Source organism: Colias philodice, chromosome 13, assembly GCF_061535455.1.
Source record: "Colias philodice isolate Cphi_HAF_F1 chromosome 13, ilColPhil1 Martin Lab GWU primary, whole genome shotgun sequence".
Lineage (NCBI taxonomy): Eukaryota > Metazoa > Arthropoda > Insecta > Lepidoptera > Pieridae > Colias > Colias philodice.
Genome location: NC_143098.1, coordinates 6,684,274 through 6,706,765, shown reverse-complemented (window position 1 = coordinate 6,706,765; position 22,492 = coordinate 6,684,274). Strand labels below are relative to the sequence as shown.

Sequence of the window (22,492 nt, the reverse complement as noted above, 5' to 3'; positions counted from 1 at the left end):
CAGGTGTGTAAAACCTTTACGACATAGGCCTTCCAACCCGAACTAAAAGGCGTTTAACTACAATAATTAATCATCGAAAGAAATGCAATGATCTTATGTCAATAATTAAGCATCATTAAATATTTTATGTTTATAAACATCATAGAGCCAACTGACAATTATTAATAACTAGCTTTCCGCCCGCGGCTTCGCCCGCGTTTTCAAAGAAAAACCCGTTCCCGTAGGATTTCCGGGATAAAACCTATCCTATGTCCTTTCTCGGGTATCAAAATATCTCTATACCAAATTTCATGCAAATTGGTTCAGTAGTTAAGACGTGATTGAGTAACAGACAGACAGAGTTACTTTCGCATTTATAATATGAGTATGGATTAACAATTTCGTATTATGCAAAAAATATAACATGTACCCTACATATTAACTAACAGTTAGGTTTGGTTAAATTCATCGTTAATAAGTTTATTTTTTTATTTCCTAGCACAATGAGTTATGAATATTTATGCAAAAATGAATGTCACTTTTTTTTTCAGTAAAAACGAGTCGATAATAAGAATATTATGTACTTTTAAGTGTATATTTTAAAAAGAAAACTTTAAAATATACTTACAAATCAAAAGGTTCGATACTCATGGTCTAGACGAAACCAGGATGTATCGATTAAAGATAATTTTAGAAACGGTTTTCTAAATATACTCCGGGTACAGTGGCAACCTTTCACACTTTATGTGTGTACTGCTAAAACGGACGATTTAAGTAAAAAAAAATAATTTTTAATCAAATAGAGCGATCAATAGTTGTTTGTTTGTTTTGTTAATTATTATATAATTACTTATTAATTAAACCTTTTATACTTTTTTGTTTCAATTTTTTTTTAAATCTCGTGTACAAAATTGTAGGATCTAGGTAAATATTGATTTCTCTAATAGGTGAAGATTTTTTAAATTACATTTTAAAGTAAATACTGTTATCAGTTAACAGGTGATTAACCGTTGCGAGGCATACATTGTCTTATAAAATATTATGGGCAATGAACTCAAATGTCAACTTCCATATCATCTTAACAAATACTTTGAAGTAAGCAAATTGAATAGGTATTGCTTCGAAGGGATCAATATTTCTTAAACAAAGGATTGAGTAGGTATCGATCTATGGTAGCCAGCGTACCCTGAAATGACATAGTAAAATTGAGTGTAGGTTATCGAGGTCATCGTACACCAGGTCAGCGGTCACTGTATTAAAATATCCTAATGTATGCTTTTATGTTTTAACAACATGCTCAACAACAAATAGCCATACGATTTACCTGATTCATTTTTATAAAACGTTACTCCTGTTCTGTATGTTAGGCAAAGATGTTTTGCGTCGTTAAGTATTTGCTCCAATAATAAAATCGTTCTACATTTTTTATCTCGATTAATGAAAGATTTTTTAAGTCCACAAATAATTTAATCAAGTTTAAAGTTTGGATTCTCAAAACTAGTCTTCATATTTCATCAATTAAAATTTCAACCTCATTAAATTTAAGGATCAATTAGATAAAGAAAAAAATAATGCTTTCTAGTTGCTGATTATTTTTTGTGTTTAAAACTGAAAAAAATGACTTTCTAATCAAAGCAAACCTTTTTTGATTCGAAATAAGATACTTAATTATTTAGGTACCTACTAAAGTTTTATATACTTAATAATATACTTTATTTAATAAATAAAAGAGCTTATCAAAAGGTAATTTTGTTAAAATTGATGATAAGTATAGTAAATTGCCGTCATGCGTTTCATTGGATAGTTTACTTCGAATGAAATACGAACCTCCCACTATGTGACCAAGTTACAGTTTCAGAGCCAATTTTCTTTTTTATAACCGTCCTAGGCTAGCAGTGGGTTAAGCAAATATCGTGGCACCGTTGTTTTAATTGAATCGCCTGCACGAACTACGAATTCAATTTCAATCTCTGTATGCGACAGTTTAATATTATATTCCTACGTTATGTTACTTTTACATTATATGTCACGCGGAATGCATGAAAGGTTGTAGAGTAAAATGTTAATTACGTATATTATTTCTATAACGTACATTTTATACTTAAGTCACACTTATGTGCACATTATGTCATGTCTGCGAGCCGCACTATGCTAGTATTATAGAGATAACTATCACCTGAAGATGCACATTTTAGCTGATTCCAAAAAAAATATTATATCCATAAATTAATTTTTATATGTAATATAACAAATATTCCGCAATGTAGAGACGCTCGCGCGATATAATTAAACCTTGTAATTCGTTAAAAAATTATTTACTTTTTAAAGATAAATGTTCATTTAACTAAGTACGGTTGTGTATATTAGATTATTTTATTAGGCAGACACAACAAAAGGCTTTTAAATTGTCAACTATATTATACCTGTGTATATAAATCACATGTTAACATGTTTGCTTTGATCACGTAACACGTATAAATTTCATTTTATTACTTTAGTACGTCATCATCTATAAAATTTGCAAACATTTGTAATAAAGAGGAATATCATGTGTCAATATTATCTGATTTAACTTACCTTTAAATTTTAATATCTCAAGCTGGATGTTTTAAGAATTCAAACAAACAAACTCAAACTCAAACTAAACTCTTTATAAAACTAAGTAAAATTACAATACAACACTTTGTAAACGCTAATATTGATAAACCCTTATGAAAATACTGTAATTATTGTAGTTTACACTACTGCTGCAGCTGAAATATTGTACCTATAGAGGTTATTCAAAACATCATAAATTACCTACTTTAAATTACATTAAATTACTTTGAATTTACAATTAAAATTTAAGTTTTGCTACCACATCGTTCATAGCATAAAATTCTTTTTTTGCAGGTAAGTGGCATGCCAGAGACACCTTACAGATGCCATCATGAGAGAATGCATGGTGGTCCCTCCCTACACCTCAACGTTTGCCAGCTAGGTACGTCATATTGTGTATTCTCGTCTGAATGTTACTACACACTGCTATACACTATCCATACTAATCAATTAATTGAAATGCACACATGAAATGCGGAATATGAATACGTTGTACATTTTGATATGTTGTATGTTACGTAGGAGCTATCTTTTAATGGAAAATCTATCGTAAACAGAGCAATGAAGAGTAAAAGTCTTAGTTTATTCGTATGATTTGCTTTGTTACATTATATTACGTATTACGATATGATATTGTTATTTGTGTTGCGATTTGTATTGTGTATCATATACTCAATGTCATTGTCGAGTGTTTTTCTGTTTAAGTACTTATAGGGTTATAGGTGGTTATAGGTACGTGCACAGAACATATAAAGAGAGGTGGTACATGGTAGGTAGAAATTATATAATGGATTGGTTAGCGATATCACCAATTTCGTTAATGGATTTAACGAATTCATACGATGGCAAAAATCCTTTCATTTGATTAATGAATTTTATATTCCCGATTTCTTTCACTTCACCTTCCAAATTGTATTGAAAAAAATACGTAGGTAAAAGAACCTACAAACATATTCTGAACATTTAAGTAAAAAGGCCCTGTGAACTACCTCCAAATGACATCATCAGACAACAATTAAAAGTCATTCTAGATATGAGCATAAATCCGAAAACAATCTCATTATTCTTTAAAAACGTCAGTGACAGAAATTGTGTGAATATTGAATACTTCTACAAATAGAAGTAAAATGTTGTTTCCTTCTTCAGTTGAGACCTTAAAATTATCTAAAACGGTCATCAAAAATGTGTAGGAACCCCCATTCGAAATCCTGTGTAGGTAGTATTTCTTTGTTATTATCGAAATATTTGCGTACATTACATACAATACAATTTTTATACTTCCTTCTTCACGTTCAACTCTCTACGTCAGATTTATTCATATTTGCAAAATGTATCGTGTCAACTGATTATATTAAATTAATTTTGTAAATATAATAGATAAATGGTAATTCTCTACCGGTAGGCGGGGCAGGCGGCTACGTCACCAACGGCTAAATACTTCCCGATCTATAAATGACAATACAATTATAATATCTTATGGTAGGCCAACCTTGAATACTGCCAAGTGCCAATACAAACGCGTTGGAGTTATGCTTAGTTCATTTTCCGTTAGTACTATACTATTTAATTAATCAAACAGGTGCAATAGAGTCAAGCCGCATGCGTCATAACGTTGTTATCAGTTTTAGGGCCGATTTTTCAATGCCCAGATAAACAGCTAGATAGACTTTATTCTTCAGTTAACAAAATATTCAATTTTTCAATGGACGAATAGGACTTATCTATCGAATAACTACGTTATTTGAGGAATAAATCTATTTGCCGCTCCAACGGCCAGATAGCGCGCTATTCGACTGTTAGGCGTTTGAGTTGACAACTGACGAGTCAAATTTGAGATATTTTCGTATGTCATAACATAGAGCGTAGAATTATTAACAATTAAACCTCTTTCTATATAATTATTATCAATTAAAATCATATTGAAATTGATGTTTTTGATAGTACTGATGACCATGCCATTGAAAATTTGCCGAACGCTGCCTTTAAGTATGTCGTTTCCATCGTAAAATATATAAATTGAAACACATATTTAACCAAACTCTTTACTCGAATCAAAACAACAATCAACAATCATAGAAGACAAGTGCACTCCTGACGTGAGTCATAATGACGGTTGTTGACAAATTGCAAGATTTGACTCTATCCCGCTCTAACCTGACTAATTTAATATGTTTGTTTCGCCACTCCGAGAGCAGTGCTGCCAATATGGAAATATTTGGTCAGATAGTTATTCATCAAATAAATCACGATTGAAAAATAGGCGAGCCGTAATGAGTTAGATAAATAATTGAATAAATCTATTCGAGGGGTAGTTATTAGACTGTTTATCTCGCGATTGAAAAATCGGCCCTAAAAAATATAAACTTTCTTACCAGCCGTGTAATGCTTTTGTATCTGGAAGAAAAATTAATTTTAAGGCTTAATGAATAACTAAGAAATTATGAATTTCAATAATAATTAATTTCAAGAACATGCTAATGTTCTTAATTTAATATTTATAATATTATAAACACGAATGAAAGGACGAATGTATAATAGTTAGTCCATCACGTCAGTGTATTAGCTGAATGGATTTTTGATAAAATTAAGCACATGAATGAAAGTTGAGACCTAGAGCAACACAGGCTCTCTTATTTTCCGGGTAATGAATATAACTGCAGGATGAAGCTACCTACTATTACAATGAAAAGCGAGGAAATTATATTATGTAGATAAATATTGTATTTATGCCCAAATGAAATGATTACGAAAAGAGTAATTTAGATTCATAGCCAAAACACAATGATATCAATAAATAATTCGTTTTCGGGCTAATTATAAAGAAATTCCAATTATTCGAAGCTAACAACTACCATTGAAGCCATAATAAAGCGAAAAAAGAATGTAAAAATCGCCTGTCGAAGTGTGAAGAATATTTCTTTAACATGCTATCACATGGTGTAGGGAATGCAGTGCATACAGGTGAAAGATACGGAATACGGATGGATCATACGGCTTCTTTTACGCGGTTTATTTTGTTTGATCATGTGTATTACCTGAATTTTTAACACGCTTTTATTAGCTTTATCTATGTTTCTATGCTTGTATGCTTGTATGAAATCGACTCTTTTCAAATAAGAGCAAGACCCACTTTAAACGAATATAAATCAAACTTTATACACTTATCAAGGATCGGTGGCAAGACAATAATTTCATGTTTGTCTTATTAAAACGTGCTTTTTTCATTGAGATAATATTACTACGTATGGAGGAAACACCACGAACAAAATCTGTGCGCCATTTTTTTGCTCTAACTAATTAAAAATTATTATCTAGTTAGGTACTTACCGATGTTAAGTTATGTTAGTCACTTTTCCGTATTATTTGTATTATTTGTGCAATATAGTAACACACACGAAGGCATATTTGATGCATTTCACTTTAAAACAAATAAAAATGAGCGTGCAGTTAAACCATATGGCTTATGTTGAGTGGAACATAAGTGATGTAGGCGGTGTCGTCTCCATATGTATATCTAAATGGCTTTTTTACTATTTTTTGGGATACAAATATATGATATATACAAATAATACAAATATAAATATATGATATATAATCTTATATATAAAAATGAATCGCAAAATGTGTTGGTAAGCGCATAACTCGAGAACGGCTGAACCGATTTCGATAATTCTTTTTTTATTATATTCCTTGAAGTACGAGGATGGTTCTTATGTAGAGAAAACGTAAACATGTACCACGGGCGAAGCCGGGGCGGACCGCTAGTATATAATAAATTATGGAACTATTCATTCATTGTGTATAATTCGACAAACAATTGGCCGATCGATGTTTTATTACTATCTTGACAAACATATTACAAAATGTGCCATTGATTTTATTACTCTAAGCCTTATAGCATAATAATTAATATAATAAGTACTTAAATACCTACCCTAAAGGTCTTTATGGATGTTGTCTTATTTAACTCAATATGTACCTACAAATTATATCTGTATTTTCCTCGTGTTTTTGTTTTTGAGTCAAATAATCTTTATTTTTTTTTTTAATATTTTTTTTAATAAGAAAAGTATTATTTTTTTACAAGAAATCCATTTGTCCTCGAACATTAACACACTTAAACAGCCCTGACCTCAGGCTTTGTATCTTCGCTAAAGAAAAACGTTACAGTATTTTCTAATTTTTACCGTTACGTTGAATTAATGTCATGATTAAGTTACAAAGATAATTTCGTACAAAATAATTATTAATTAGAAGATAAAAATTAACAAGTAATATAAAAAGCTGAATAAGCCTAAAAGCTGTTTAATGTACATTTCTAATATTTTAGTTAATTGGAAAAATAACGTATAATATAATATACAATTCTAATCGTAGGTACCTTCATATTAGATTAATGAAACTGTTGACTGAACTTATAATATTTATTTTAAGTTACTTTTAAACATAACTAAAATAGGTAAGTACCAAGTTAGCTAGCTACTAGTTATTATTCTGTGACCAAGTATAACAATCATTGTAGCCTGTAGGGAATACCAGTAGGATACTGTAAATGCTGACTTGCGTATTGTGTTATTGGAACAATATGCAAAATTAATACAAAATCACTGAGAATATGTATAAAGTGACATATTGCAATACTTGTGATAAATTACTGAAGATAGCTGAGAAAAACAGTTGGGTAAAGTGTGGTTGAAGTTATGATAAACGTAATGCGAACGTTAATCTCTTAGAGGCTGCGCTTCTCAAATTGTAATTTCACGCATATTAAATAAGCAATTTAATGTATATCACAGACGTGCCGTCATTTCCATCAGTAATAATCTCATCATATGGCACCGAAATTCGTTCATTTCCCTCTGGTTATATCCGATTGAATCAGTGTAAGATCTCGGGTCTGTATACTGTAGTGAGTAGTCTGTATAGGCGCCGCGGCAACCGGCAGTCTTTGGAGGGCGCTCGCATCGTAAACACGCCGCGCCATTGTCGTTCGAACCATATGCTCGGACTCGCGATCGGCCGTCCTCGTCGTACTGTCCGGTACGATGACTGACCAAGACCGCAGACACGCGCTCCTCGCTTTCTACGCTCCAACGGTACAAAAGCGACCGCGATCTCATCCGTTACACTGACATGTTTACATACACTGCTTTCCAGCAGATGAATAAAAGTTCCTCAGTAATAAACACTCTCTGTACCCAGCTGATCGACTGAGTCGTTGCGAAACTTTACGGTGAAGTTTAAAAATACTTTGACGTTAGTGGAAAGTGAGGATAAAAGATGTGTTCGTGTAGCAAATTTTACGACTTCTGGAAGAATTCATGTGGAGCAGGTGAGAATGGAAATGTTTAGCTCAACTGTTGCAGTGTAAACTTGTTTAAGGTTATACGATTACGTACCTACTTCGGATTTTCGCAGACAGATAACCTTGTTTTTTCCACTAAGATTGTAGGTAGCTCTATAAACACAACATAAGCGTAAAACAAGTTATTAAACCGTATGCTTTACGTTTTTGATCTCGTATTATTTTAAGATACTTATCAAAATTATAGAAATCGGCTCGTATAATGGTCATAATTATGAAATTAAAATAGCTAAACAAGCAAGCAGCAATTACACATCAAATTTTTGCTGCCAAGATATCAAGGCTCAATAAACAATTGAATATGTTACCTATATAGAAAATCTCAATAATCAGCAAAGTTTTTATACTCAGATTTAAAAGCAATATCAATTCGCTTTTACCGAAGAGATTGTGGTTCCGCGTTTCGATACTCAGGGTCACCAACATCATGAATGGAATAAATGGATACCATTTTTATATCCGCTTCGAGGCTTTGGATTTAATTTAAAATAAGATTGCAAGAGCATTATTCTCTAAGTAGTCGCTAGGGACAGAATCGTATTATATGTCCCACCTTGACACTCTTACCACACGGCAACAAAACAGTAATCCAATAAGAATTGCGATATTCTATTTCCCACAAACGCTCGTATAGGTTTTTGCAATTTGAACTGCATAATGAGAATTGCAGGCGGTCTCGGAGGGTGGTCAAAATAATTTGCTGTAGTTCACTCAACATTTTATTGTATTTAAACAGGAGTATATACGATGAATTAAAATTAATGACCACAATCCCACAACTTTACTTGCTGATGATGATCAGAATAAAGTGGGTAAATATAACACAGTCTTTCCTGCTATAAAAATGAAATCATCTTTAAGTCATCTTTATTAAATTCAATATTCTGAATAACTTTCTCACCATTAATTATTATCGAATATTAGATACTATGAAAAGTTTGTTGGTATGTGGCCAAAATACATGACCTTCAATGATAAAATTGCGGATGATAAACTCGTCCAAATAATGATGTTCATTGATTTGTAAGACTATAAGGTACCTATCCAATACTCTAAATATTCATATTATATCTGTATCTATGTTGTATTACATAGGTAACTATTAAAATTTATTTGGTCAGTTTTTGTCATGTTTGTGCAAAATAATGTGACTTTTGAAAATTGTATTGTATAATTCATTATACTTACTGTAAATGTATCTACAATTTCGAAAGCAAAATAATATTTACTATCTAATTAAAAAATAATTGTCTATTTCATGTTATATTAAGACAGAAATATATTATTTCACGTAAATAGTCTAATTAAAAAGAAATTAATTTAAACAATTCACCAAAAAAACAAAAAAAATTCTAAATAATATTTTTACGCTTTGGCAAAGGACTTAATAATTTTTATTGCAATTAATAATAACAGATTTTAGATAAATGTATTTTGGTTCTTACTCATTTGTTTTATCTCAATTAACTTTCTATTTCATAGAGGTTTTCTAAAAAAATACTAATTAACTTGCCCACTATTGAAAGGACATAAATATGAGTTATGATGATTGATGATTGATGAATTTCTTAGAATGTTTTAATATTTTCTCGTAATGGTCTTTTTCACAGGTTATTTATATTATATTCCTATAAACATTTTTATAGTATTGACTTTACCATTCCCGAGGATCGAAATTCGAACCTGAACTTATTGGTACTACACTTACACATGAAGTATGAACCACTATACAAAACACGACTTCAACCTTTTCCAATATAGTAATCACTTGATAATCTTATATATAAAAATGAATCGCAAAATGTGTTGGTAAGCGCATAACTTGAGAACGGCTGAACCGATTTCGTTAATTCTTTTTTTATTATATTCCTTGAAGTACGAGGATGGTTCTTACGTAGAGAAAACGTAAATATGTACCACGGGCGAAGCCGGGGCGGACTGCTAGTAAATCATAAATAAATGATGGTTTATGTATCTATGTCTACACTTTGTAAGCAACCCAAAAAAAGTTTGGTTAAAAATAAAGTACCTACTGTATACACATATTCAGTCCGGTTCAATAACGCTATGATCAAAAATCAATCATTTCAATTCGAGCACTTTAGTTTTAGCTTCGTTATACGCATTGTGTTCTCATAAGTGTTATAATGAAAACGATTCCAGAAGAACCGAGCTGCTATAAACAAGTCAATTATCGCTAATCTATTTTCAACGTCCTTCTCAATATTATTACCCGATATTTTACATGTAGGTTTATTAGTTTAAAATTGCCATACATAAATTCTCGTAACATGATTTAGATTTTTTGTCAATAAATTATTATACTAGCTTGATTTTTAAAAACTACCAAAAGGGAAAACTTGTAAAGGATAAAGTAACTAAGAATATATTCAATTATTTTTGAATATTCTCATGATAAGTAGGTAGATTTTCTCACAAACACGTTTGACATTTGCAAGACTGTTTGTACATAAGATTATCGTAAATAAAAGATTATTTGGATAGAATCATAGAAGTATATGTATAGGTAGTGACACATATATGTAAAGTGGTATTATCATAATATTCCCACTACGAAGCTGACTCGTTAAAGATCTAATTAATAATTATAAACAGTAATTTAATTAAGTGAATTCAACCAAGATATAAATTAAACATTGGTATGTACGTACTATACGTGAATTAAGTTACAAAGTTCAAAATTATATTCCGCTAATTCAACTTTCATAATTTCAATTACGTATACAATATCATATTGTTTATAATCATGCATAATATAATCGCTTGTCTCATGTTAACAAACTTGTTCGAATGTTCTTTTCTAGAAATGTATCAGAATTTACAAGATCTAGTAAAAGTTTTATCAGGTAGGTATGAGGCTCCAATAAAGTTTACAAGTTAATTAGTTTATAGACAAAATTGCACGTGAAATTTAGTACATGATAGCGGGATTTAAAACTGGGTATTGCCATAGTTTACATTTGTGAATAAGTGATGCGTGCAGAGATCAAGGGAGATCACAGATATGTATGATAATCTTTGAATTATCACAGTTAAAACTTAAACATTACATTTAATTATGATAAAACATCACAGAAGGCAATGAATGTCACCACTTTTTTTCAAGGAACACTAATTTTTTTTAAGGATTGTATAGGCTGTAGGGTATTTACCAAAATTTACATAAGAAATTTAATTCCTGGGAAAAAGGCGACTTGACAAAGGTAAAACAAAGTTATAGATCCTAATAGGGGTTCCGTTTTAACTTTCTGACGTACGGAACCCCTTAAAATATAATCGTATGTTTTAAATTTGTACAGCACAATAGTGTAATCATACTGTCAAGGTTGTATTCGTGAGGCTATGATATTCCACCAGTGTCAGTACAAAGGAATTTAGTATCATAGTAATTTGGCCAATAAGTTTCGATACTTCGTAACTGCTCACTATAGACAAAGCGAGACACGTTCAGAATCACGTTTCCATATTATTTAATTTATACTGAACTGTAACTAATTGATTCAAGCTGAGTGCATTTAAGAAAACGTCACTAAGAAAATTCATTTGTCACACTTAGCTCGTGACTTGCCTTTATTACCACAGAAAATGGCAAACTGTTCTATGATATACGTTAATGATTTAATCTCTAATTTGAAATACCGCATTATACTTTTCATATTTATGATACCTCTATAATGAAACGCTAATTGCAATAAGCCACCACCTAAAACTAAACCTCACCCTATCTTCCGGGTTGTTGTAAAGGTTGTTTATGACGATAAAACCGCTATCTGCACACTATAGGTGTTCGTTTGTTCCGAGTTTCTATGATGATTAGGAAAGACCTTTTTCATGATTGAAATATTATATTTCTGCTGAACTTATGGAGTTTTTGCGGCATTAAGTGAAAACTGCATTGAAATTTTGAGTTTAATCTGTAGCTTATGAGTAATGATCACGTGATGTTTTAATACACTTTCTACAGGGTTGAGTCATGCGCGGGTTGCACTAAGTGGATCTGATTTAATAAATTACGTACAATGGACAATGATATAAAACTGTTAAACCGTTACGTAACGAGGAGAACAATTTATTGATGGTAGTTACTTCATCTGTTACAATGATACGCTCTTTAATACAATAACAATCCATTCACAAACAACTACCTGTGTATTTCTTGAAAAATATCATCTCATTTCTGAAATTCATAGATAGAATAGATAAGGATGAACGTTCCGGTGCTAGATTAGAATCATGATTATTCATAAGTAAAAGTCGGTGAATAAAAATTAGTTTTGAAAGATGGACGTCCTTGACTATTGAGAATAATTACTTTCATTTTAAATGGTAAGTATATATCTACCATTTGATCTATGATATTTCTCGATGAATTTTTTTCTTTGACAGGATCTTTGTAATTATTTACTTATTCAATCAAAATGTGGTTGCATTTATCGTGCTTCATTTCAATAATATTGAGAAGAAATCAATAAGCCCAGATAAAAATCTATATCAAAGATGTTTTCTTTTAAAATGTGTTCATGACTCATGTTAGCTAGTTCATACATAGACAAGGTGAGGTTATGTGACCCGCATCTTTAAGATAACAATACGTATACATTGTTCGTTTTTTGCGATGTTTTAGAATAGATTTATATTTCAATGTGTGCATTAAAATTATTAAGCCGTTAGAATTTTTAAAATGTAAAATTTGTACATATGATGTAAATTATAAACAATACGTGACACTTAACAATAAGTGCCGCATATTGAATTATTAATATTGATATGAAACTAAATTGAATAACCATTATAACAAAGAAACATTATTTGATGAAATCCCGTGTAAAACTTGGAAACTATCCGAAAAATCTTTTCCATGCCGTTGAACTTTCAATAAGTAATTTCTCTACAAGCGTCAAATATTCTTCGTTGTTTAAATCAGCTCTACTCTTTACATTCTTGTTTCGGTTTACTGTTGTTTCCAAGAAAAGCATTTCAATTAATTGTTTTTGGTCTACGCAACTTATTTTTATTGTATTAATTACTTAAAATAAATTATGGTGTTATGACTAAATCGCTATAAAGCGATTTCTTCCAGACTATTAGTAAGCGCCTTGTTAAATGTGGATGGAATTAATTCCGTCTTAAATTATTAAACCATCATCCTCTCTTCAACCAAGTAACCACAAACCAATCCGACATTTAATTTTATATATTTTGGTTAAAAAATGGTAAGATACTATTTGCCCTTTACCATGACTCAAAATTATTATTTGCAGAATTAGAATGCTTGTCTGTTTGTATAATAACCACGCAAAATTGATCGCGGACTTAGATTGGACGGAATTGATCGTGGACGTTAGTCATCATTAGAAATTAAGATTAAAATAGATCAGAAAGCAGAGAAGTTGCGTGACTTTTTAAGTTTTTACGCAAAGAACCAAACGAAAATGGCAAAAAGCTGTTTTTGATTAAAATGCGAGCATATCTAAAAACAGTTCAAAATGAAGTGTTTATAGTATTCGCGTGTCCCGAACCATTTAGCCTCGATTTCATTTTGCTATCTGTTTTTATAGCAATTTCGGTAAATGTGATATCCATGAAAAGTTTAATTAAATCTTAGCTGGTTGTCCAATTTATAATTTCTATTACTATGTTTGCGCTTTTACTACGATGTCAATATTTGTAAATCTGAAATTAAAAGAACATACCAATTCTCGCTAAAAAAATCATAGAATTTTGGACAGATGAAAGAATGGATAGGCTGGATCAATCAATTTCAACAGGAATTCGCAAACTAAAAAAGTGGGCTGCGTATGGTCGTAACATTGATTTTTGAAATAAAAATAAACTCATTGCTTTCTTATGGCATTGGCTTTATATAGTACGTATACAGTTTAAAACACACGTGTTTATACTTACTTACTTACTTAATATACTAAGGCCCCTAGGTGGGGCAAAGGGCGTCAACAGTACATCGCCATTTATCTCGATTTTTGGCGGCATGTTTTATTTCGCTCCAGCATTTTCCTATACACTTGGCCTCTGCGATGACAGTCCGACGCCAAGTTAGCTTTGGACGGCCACGTTTTCGTTTTCCCTGGGGGTTCCAATCCAAAGCCTGCTTTGGTATGTGTTCCGGGTCTCTACGTAGCGTGTGGCCAATCCACTTCCACTTTCGGCGTTTAATCTGTTGGGCGATCGGTGTTTAGACACGTGTTTATAGTTGGTGTTAATTTCAGTAGGTACTTAAAAGTATAACCAACAATTTTCAAGAGGCTTTTAAAAAGAGAAAAACGTTATTGTTTTTTTTTTAGAATTTAATAGCTTTAATTTTGGTCCGTTCAGAGTAGATTCTATAGATATATATTTTTTAACATAAAATTGTGAAAGAAATAATTGCACCAATTAGGAGCGTTTCTAACTGTACAACCGTCCCTTTTATCAAGCAGCAATTAGGGTTCGACTAATTAAGTAACCTTTAACTTCACTTCAATGGTCATTGAAGGGTGCAAGCCGTAACGGTCTATTTCTGTTTAGAATTTTTTCTTGGGAATATTTAGAGACATGTACTGTTCGAGACTACCTATAACAATACACAAGCACAATTTAAAAATATTAATTAGGTTCCAGCTTACAAATACCAAAAGGCCCGCATTTTACCTTGCTTAACTCAGGCTCAGTGTTGTCGCTATTTCATCCCCTTTCAACGATAATAAACGTGACTAAGTGCATTCCTAAATTTTGAATTATCGCGATTGGCCAAAATTCTCGCTGTCACCAAATTTAACGAGGATCCATTTACTGAATCGTTCTCTTAGCGAACGTCAGCAATAATTGTTTTGGGAGTGGCAAATATTTCGCCAAGTTTTTGTTCGTATCAACTATGAGCAGTCTCCATTATATTTACTTAATTTTATTAAGTGATGTCATGTTTATAAATTGCTATATATGTATTAGGTTTTACGGTACTAAATCATCTTGATTAACCTTTATTTTATTTCCTGTTAATTTTATAGTAGGTAATATGTTAGTAGTATGACTTTTCCTGGCATAGAATATAGATTTATGAATATCACGACTATCTGTGAGACATAGACATTATTGGGTCAAAATCGTTCAATATTACCTCCGGCCTCCGGGACCAATAAAACAATGTTATTTTTGGATCTTCCTGAATTTCAGGTAACTTGTGAATGAAATATTTCAAAGCCTAACTAACGAGGTTTATTCAAGTAATAAATCTTTATGTGTCGTCCTATAAAAATATTATGCCTCGGCCCTCGACTAATGAAATTAACTTGCACTATGTCGCTATAAACATTTCCGAGGTGACTTAAATTTTATTCTACGTGATTCAGGTCAATCGTAACTGTACGAAGGTACTCATCTCCTATATTATGATTCATTCAAACACGGAACAGATTTACGATATGTCCCGCTTGACCTACTCGTTCTTGTCAACTCTTTGAGTAATTTTGTTAAAAAGATTAGAGATAATATATGCATAAAGAACTGATTGAATTTTTATTTTTATCATTCAGCCGTAATAATAATTAATATGTAGTTATCAATTTCATAAATTGTAAGTAATTAAACTGATGATTGATGAATGATGGTGTGTGACTGTAAATGAAGTAAAAAATAATATCTATAAGAGTTGCAATTCACTAATCAATTATTCGATGATCAATGTAGGTAACTAGGTAACAGATACACGTATAGTAATCCCGAAATATAAACATTCGACCGTACATAGTTCAAATAGACGTTATGTAAAGGAAACCTATTTTCGTTGTGTGAAGGCCGATTTCGAGATTCAGTAGCTGTAACGATATAATATTATCAAGATCTACTGCAGAAGCGCCAGTATAAAACTTTGAAACATACGCTTTATTTCATGGGCCGTTGGTTTTATTATACAATCCTTTACTAATTGTTACCCTTGAGACTGTCAGCAGCCGTCGAACATTTTAATCGCCTTTTACAAATAGGCACTTATTATTTTTTTAAATTCATTATTGTAAAGTTTTAGGGGATAAAATTAAATACTGTTCTAAGATTTTATGGAATTTTGCACAGAAGGAAGTAAAAGAATAAAAGCAAATTTTACATTCAGACACAAAAATATCTAATTCATAAATTGACCGAAACAAACTGCATAACTGCTATAATATATTCGCATATATTTTATACTTAATTAACAAACATCTGCATAACATTTTAGAATGCACGGGAATAAATGAGCGGCAATTTTAAGAAAGACGCATCAATGTCACAATAGACAATAGAGTATATAGACTACAGGCCCATGTTGAAAAAATTATGGGTCATTTGACCCACCACCTGACCTATCTAGAATGATATAAGAGCATAAAATAATAAGATTCAGCACTATGACGTCACTCGTAAGCTGTCCACCTGAGTGCAGATGAGAATTCTAAAGTTCAGGTAGAGATTTTCTCCCCTTGTCTCCATGATTTTTGTACGGCGTTGCGGAATAATGGCTTAAAAGCAGTATAGAAATAGTATGACACAGATGCCGTACAAAAATGGTGGTCCACAAAGTCGGAATTTATTTTTATTTTTCGACAGTTGCCGGGGTAAATTTGGTCATTTGATTTTGTACGGCATCTGTGTCATACTATTTCTATACTACTTTTAATCAATTATTCCGCAACGCCGTACAAAAATCATGGAGACAAGGGGAGAAAATCTCTACCTGAACCTTCGAATTCTCATCTGCACTCAGGTGGACAGCTTACAAGTGACGTCATAGTTCTGAATCTTATTATTTTATGCTCTCATATCGTTCTAGATAGGTCACCTGGTGGGTCAAATGACCCATAATTTTTTCAACACGGGCCTGTAGTCTAATAGATTGTAGACGATTCAGTAGAACGTATTCGAATTATATTATACATGTGACATGACAGAGTTGAATAATTGAATCTAGCCGTTTATCGCTTTCTACATACATTTTCAATGAGACACGCCATTACTGCGCCGTGTATTTTCTTTCATTAGGAATAAACAAATCAGCCACAATTATACATAGCTAAAAAGCTATGAAGCTTGATTAAAAATAAATCTAAAGTTTTTGAGAATGACCTAAATAGAGGAATGGAATAAATTGTGATTCATCAAGCAATACAGACAAGCAGTGCTATTCTGTAAGGTTATTATAAAAACTCGAACGCGGAATCCGCGGTGAGTTTTCGATTTCGTATTCTGTAAAACTCGACAGTACTAGTGGCGCGACATCGTCGAGAGCGGCGACGAGGCGAACTGTGCTAAGTGAGTATTTTGACGTATAAAGTATGAATTCGGCATTCTGTAAGGTAATTTTACACCTCGAACGTCGAGTTCGAGTATTTACAAATACGAATTCACCTGTCATCAATTCACTCGCCTATTAGGTGCCGAGTTCGTGAGTGAGTTAGTGGTTGTGGAACAAATTTGATACAAATTTTATATATTTTTTTACTAAAATGGCGCGTTATTTTATATTAAGTGCTATAATACGAGAAGCTAATGCTGTGGATATAATAGAAAGTCGCCGGCAAAGTACCAGCATTCGGGAAATGCAAATTATTAATCGAAATAAAAATTTTGTTGAATGCTACCGTTTATCGGAAGAACTAGTTTCTCAAGTGATGGAAGACATTAAAGTTTTAGTTAAAAAACCTCAACGTCGACGAAGAGGATTAACTGCTAGAGTCAAGGTATGTATCTAAGTGCTTTATATGTGTATTCATAATGTCATGAAAAGTTACTGTTACAATAGTCATCGGTCCCGTGATTTCATCTGCGGAAGTCCCGATCCCGTGTGAATATTGGGATAACTTTCCCATAACTCTGTAAAACATTCCATTATGTAGGTAGGTAACATAACTTCCTCGCATAGAACATAGAACCACTAACGATAACGTCCTCTAATCCCCGATTATTTTTTATGATGTCACCCTTTCAAGTGGTAGGTACCCTATGTTAAAGTCCAAAGTTTCTCTCCCTTACGTTTTTTTAAAAACGTTTTGAGTTATTAACCGACTTTAATTATGGATGGTTTCCTTATCAGATTAAGTACCTTTTATTTTGATAGTTTCAAGAAATTTCATTCATTTTTTTCAGTTGTTATGTGCACTTTCTTTCTGTGCGACTGGGAGCTATCAAAGGATATGTGGAAAACACATAAATTCGTTTGTGTCGCAGCCATCAGCATCTCGTAGTATCCACGAGGTCATAGAAGCCCTAAGCCATCCAAGTATAGTAAAAAAATACATAAGATTTCCCCAAAATTCTGAAGTAAGACTGAGACTCAAAACAAGGTTTGTGTACCTACCTAAATAAACCTATCATGTTAATGAAAAATATTTAAGTAATGTTTTTTTTATTTCTTATTGCAGATTCTATGAGAAATTCAGTATTCCTGGGGTAATAGGATGTGTAGATGGGACTTTTGTGACAATGGTGAGACCAACTTGCCATGAAGAACGATACTACTGTCGCAAAGGATATCATGCAAGAAATGTACAAATGGTAAGCCTGATATAATAATGTCTGTATACGCTTTCACACTTGAACCATAGAAAATCGATTTAATGAAAATATTTGGACCAATTCCATAGGATCATTAACTAAGCAGTATAAATCACAAGACGCTGCTAGTACCTATATTTTTTATAACATTCATTAGAACAGCCACATAAAAATAGTTGTAAAATAATTCTTTTTGCAGTTCATAGATGCAGATTTGAACATAATACATGTAGATGCAACATATGGCGGAGCGACTCACGACAGCCTTATTTTTAATAATTGCATCATTCGGGACCACCTCGAACAATTAGTACAAACAGGCGAATCTGTGTACTTGTTAGGTGAGTTACCTCTTAGCTAATTTATAAAGACGAATCTTTGTTTGTTTGTAAATATTTAACTCAAAAACTATTGGATTAATTCCTTCAAAAATTCTTTCATCATTAAAAAAACTACTTTATTTCTGAGTAATTTAGGCTTTATTACCGAAGTTCACGGAATTCATAAAAATTGGAGAGCAGGCGAAATCATTGAAAACTCCTAGTTTCATTAATAAAAATATAATTGTTGATGACAAAACATTTTATTTTTTAACAATATTCATTGTTACAGGTGATTCTGGGTATCCGCAGCGTCAGTACCTAATGGTGCCAGTTCCAAATGCAGACGAGGGAACACCAGAACATCACTATAACCAGCTGCATGCTACTGCAAGAAACACCGTAGAAAGAACAATTGGGGTCCTTAAAGCCAGATTTAGATGCCTATTAGCACATAGAGTCCTACATTATGACCCCGGCACGGTTTCGAAGATTGTAATAGCATGTTGCGTGCTTCACAATATTTGTAATCGTGCCGGCCTGCCAGCTCCAGCCATACTCAATTCAGAGCTAGAGGTTGAGGCTGGTTTTCATAGGACCAGACAAAGTGTAGCTTCAAATGAGGATGTACCCAATGAAACTGCACTTGGTCAGCTATGTAGACAAAGATTGATAAATGAATTATGGAGGGCAAGGAACACGCGGTAATTATAATTAATTCAAACAAAAATCAATGCAAATTATTTATTCCGGAAAATTATATTCATAGGTGTTAGTAACTCAATTAGGGCTTATAAACTAATGTATTAGTAAATTAAGAAACTATAAGTAAAACCACAGATAATTTTTTACTACTAAAATAAGTTAAGAACTAATAAATGTATTTAAGTATAAAAGTATTTTATTTTTTTAAATTTTCAGCTAATAATTTAAGACCTTCCCCGACGGCAATCAGGCCCTCTGCTGTCATTCTGTTGGTCTCCCTTTGTGAGTTGACCATCACCTCCTGTAACTCACAGTAGCGACGGTCAATCTCAATCCGTTGCTCTTCCAAGCTAAGAAACCTTTCAGTAAAGGTTGTTAATTGAGAATGCCGCCTTTGTGATGCAGGTGATCGTCTTCTTTGCCGTTGTTGTGGACGACTCGATGACCCTGAAACGTAAAAATAAATATTAATTTATTATTATTTCCACCGGTCGCGGTGACGCATTTTTGACAAGTCTTCTGATGATATTATTATTTCCTTAATTCATTATCAAGTATTATTTAGTTTTATTTGTATGTATTTCCAAATTTTTATTGTTGACTAGCTTTCCGCCCGCGGCTTCGCCCGCGTTTTCAAAGAAAAACCCGTTCCCGTAGGTTTTCCGGGATAAAACCTATCCTATGTCCTTTCTAGGGTATCAAAATATCTCTATACCAAATTTCATGCAAATTGGTTCAGTAGTTAAGGAATGATTGAGTAACAGACAGACAGACAGAGTTACTTTCGCATTTATAATATTAGTATGGATTATAAATATTGTAAATCAATCCATAAATCTCATAATTACTTGTAGTACGACGTGGTGATGGACCCGCGACATTCAATCGACGTCGAGCAGGAAAGTTGCCTGAGCTAGAGGGGGTAACTGCTTGCAGAGGGCTCGTTACCTCCGCTCTCGGTGGTGTATGAGCAGGGGAAGGTTCGGGATTCGGGATACAGTCAACATATTGCTGAATTAGTTGAGGTCTCTGAAAAAAAAACATAGTATTTCAAATACTGGAATCAATAAAAAAGTACCATTTTCATAATATCTTATTAATATATACCTCAGTATCTGCCATACTAACATTTTCCGTATTTATAGCAGTCTCATCCAAGACTTGGTATTTATAGAACAATATAAGAAACATTTACTAATAAGTTAATACACTAGGTATTTACTTACAATAGTTGTGGTTTCATTTATCATAGATGAAGTCGGCAATGTGGGGCTTTCGTTGGCATCAGTAAGGACGGGGATTTCCTAAAAAAAGAACATGACATTGAATAATTATATTTTACATACATACATGTATCGGATCAACAAAATCGATAACAATAGCTTACTTCAAATGGATTAATTTCCAAATGCCTATCACCAATTGCAAAACCTTCCCCGCCCATTAATGTGAGTATTTTCTCCTCCACCTCTGAAAGCTCCACCACCGATTCACATCCACCACCAGTCTTATTGGGTGCCCGGTATCTTAGGGCAGCTTTTTTCTTCACGGCACTCTTTTTGTCAGACCAATACTAAAGCAAAATTAAAAGTTTATTAATATGTAGGTAAGCCAGATACCTACACGGTATAAGATGAATAGTTTTATATAATATGTCTATTGCCTACCTTTGTCCACTGTTTCCATGTTTTAGTGCAGCCTCCCAAGCTATTTAATTTGATAGTCAACTCCTCCCATGTTTTTCTAGCTTCGTCTCTAGCACTCGGGACTTTTGAAAAACCCTTGGCTAAGCTAGGATGTTTGCTAAGATAGTCGACTAGATTCTACTTGGGCACTGGAGGGATGAGACGACCTTTCCGAGGAGCTAAAATGTTTAAGATTTTAAGTTAAATATTTCAATAAGCTTGTTGTTTATGATAATATTTTAGTTAAATACAAGAATCACATTACTCACCTCATAGTTGTTATTTTTGCAGTTTTCTCCTTTAAATAATTTATGCAACACGTTTAACACCAACTACACAACAACTTAATAAAGCCAAACTCAAACATTAACTAAAACTCCAACAAAACTTTTAGAAAGAATGCAACACGAATCACTTTAAAATTAGGTACAAACAAAAAACCACTTGAGAAATAAACAAACGTCACGAACGAACCACAGACAATCGTCCTTTTTTTTTCAGTGACGCTAGAATTATTTTAATTTTAAAGAATTTATCAGTGTAAAATTGCAATTTTAGTTTAATTCCACCCACGGTACAATACTAAAGTGTTATTATGTCTTCAAAATGTGTTATATTGCCGCATTTTAAAGATAATAACAATGTCGATAAATTCAAATCTATAATTTCCCTTCACTCGGCAAGTGAGTTTCGAAGTGAGACTCGCTTCGCTTCGCCTCTGCCGAGTGGATGTTTACAGAATGCGAAACCAAAAACTCGAACGTTCGAAAGTGAAGTGAGTCGACTCACTCAGGTGAGATGCGAGTTCGGGCGAAGGTGGGTGTTCAAAAATGACGCGTCAATTACAGACATACTTTATTTATTAACAAATAAAACTACATCTGAATTAATATGAAAAAATCGTGATAACAAGATGAAGCAACGGAGTGTAAAACATGCGATGTAATTAAATACTTTATTTGTGAAATTGCAAGCTGGTTTTCTTTCAGGAGAAAATGAATGTGGGAATTCCCATACTGTCTCGAAGTACAGGACTAGGATGAATAATTTTCACCAACACTTAGCAAGTCTTTCGTAATAAACAGTTAACACACAAAAAGTTATTGGAAAAATGATTACGCATAAGAGAAGACTGAAAGTGGTCTTTACACTGAACATAATTGGAAAGACTGGACATTTGAAGATTGAAAGTAGCATTTCATATTCCAAACAAGACAAAATTATACAATGTGTGTATAATGACCTAAATGTCATATTACGATACATCTGTATATCCCGAGTGAAGTCATTAACACCGC

At 32.6% G+C, this 22,492-nt stretch overlaps 2 protein-coding genes across 5 annotated transcripts in view; one reads left to right on the top strand and one right to left on the bottom strand.

The window, feature by feature from the left end:
- LOC149483417 (uncharacterized) overlaps positions 1-22,492 on the top strand; it is a 70,815-nt gene that overhangs the window by 23,441 nt on the left and 24,882 nt on the right. The window contains exon 2 of one of the 2 annotated variants that reach the window (XM_089702448.1): positions 2,872-2,959. The exons of the other annotated variant lie outside the window; for it this stretch is intronic. Coding sequence (XP_089558574.1) covers positions 2,872-2,959 — 88 coding nt within the window. The remainder of the gene's footprint in view (positions 1-2,871; positions 2,960-22,492) is intronic. 2 annotated transcript variants of the gene reach the window in all.
- On the bottom strand, positions 19,693-21,999 carry LOC149483418 (uncharacterized). 3 transcript variants are annotated; one of them, XM_089702444.1, is made up of 6 exons: positions 21,464-21,999; positions 21,177-21,373; positions 20,897-21,082; positions 20,736-20,813; positions 20,358-20,538; positions 19,693-19,956 (listed from the first exon to the last, which is right to left on the bottom strand). In XM_089702444.1, the coding sequence occupies exons 3-6, from the start codon at positions 20,951-20,953 to the stop codon at positions 19,706-19,708; spliced, it is 567 nt and encodes a 188-aa protein (XP_089558570.1). In that variant the 5' UTR covers positions 20,954-21,082; positions 21,177-21,373; positions 21,464-21,999; the 3' UTR covers positions 19,693-19,705. The 3 variants fall into 3 exon arrangements, with proteins under 3 accessions (XP_089558570.1, XP_089558571.1, XP_089558572.1); XM_089702445.1 differs by having other exon boundaries at positions 21,177-21,999; XM_089702446.1 differs by lacking the exon at positions 20,897-21,082.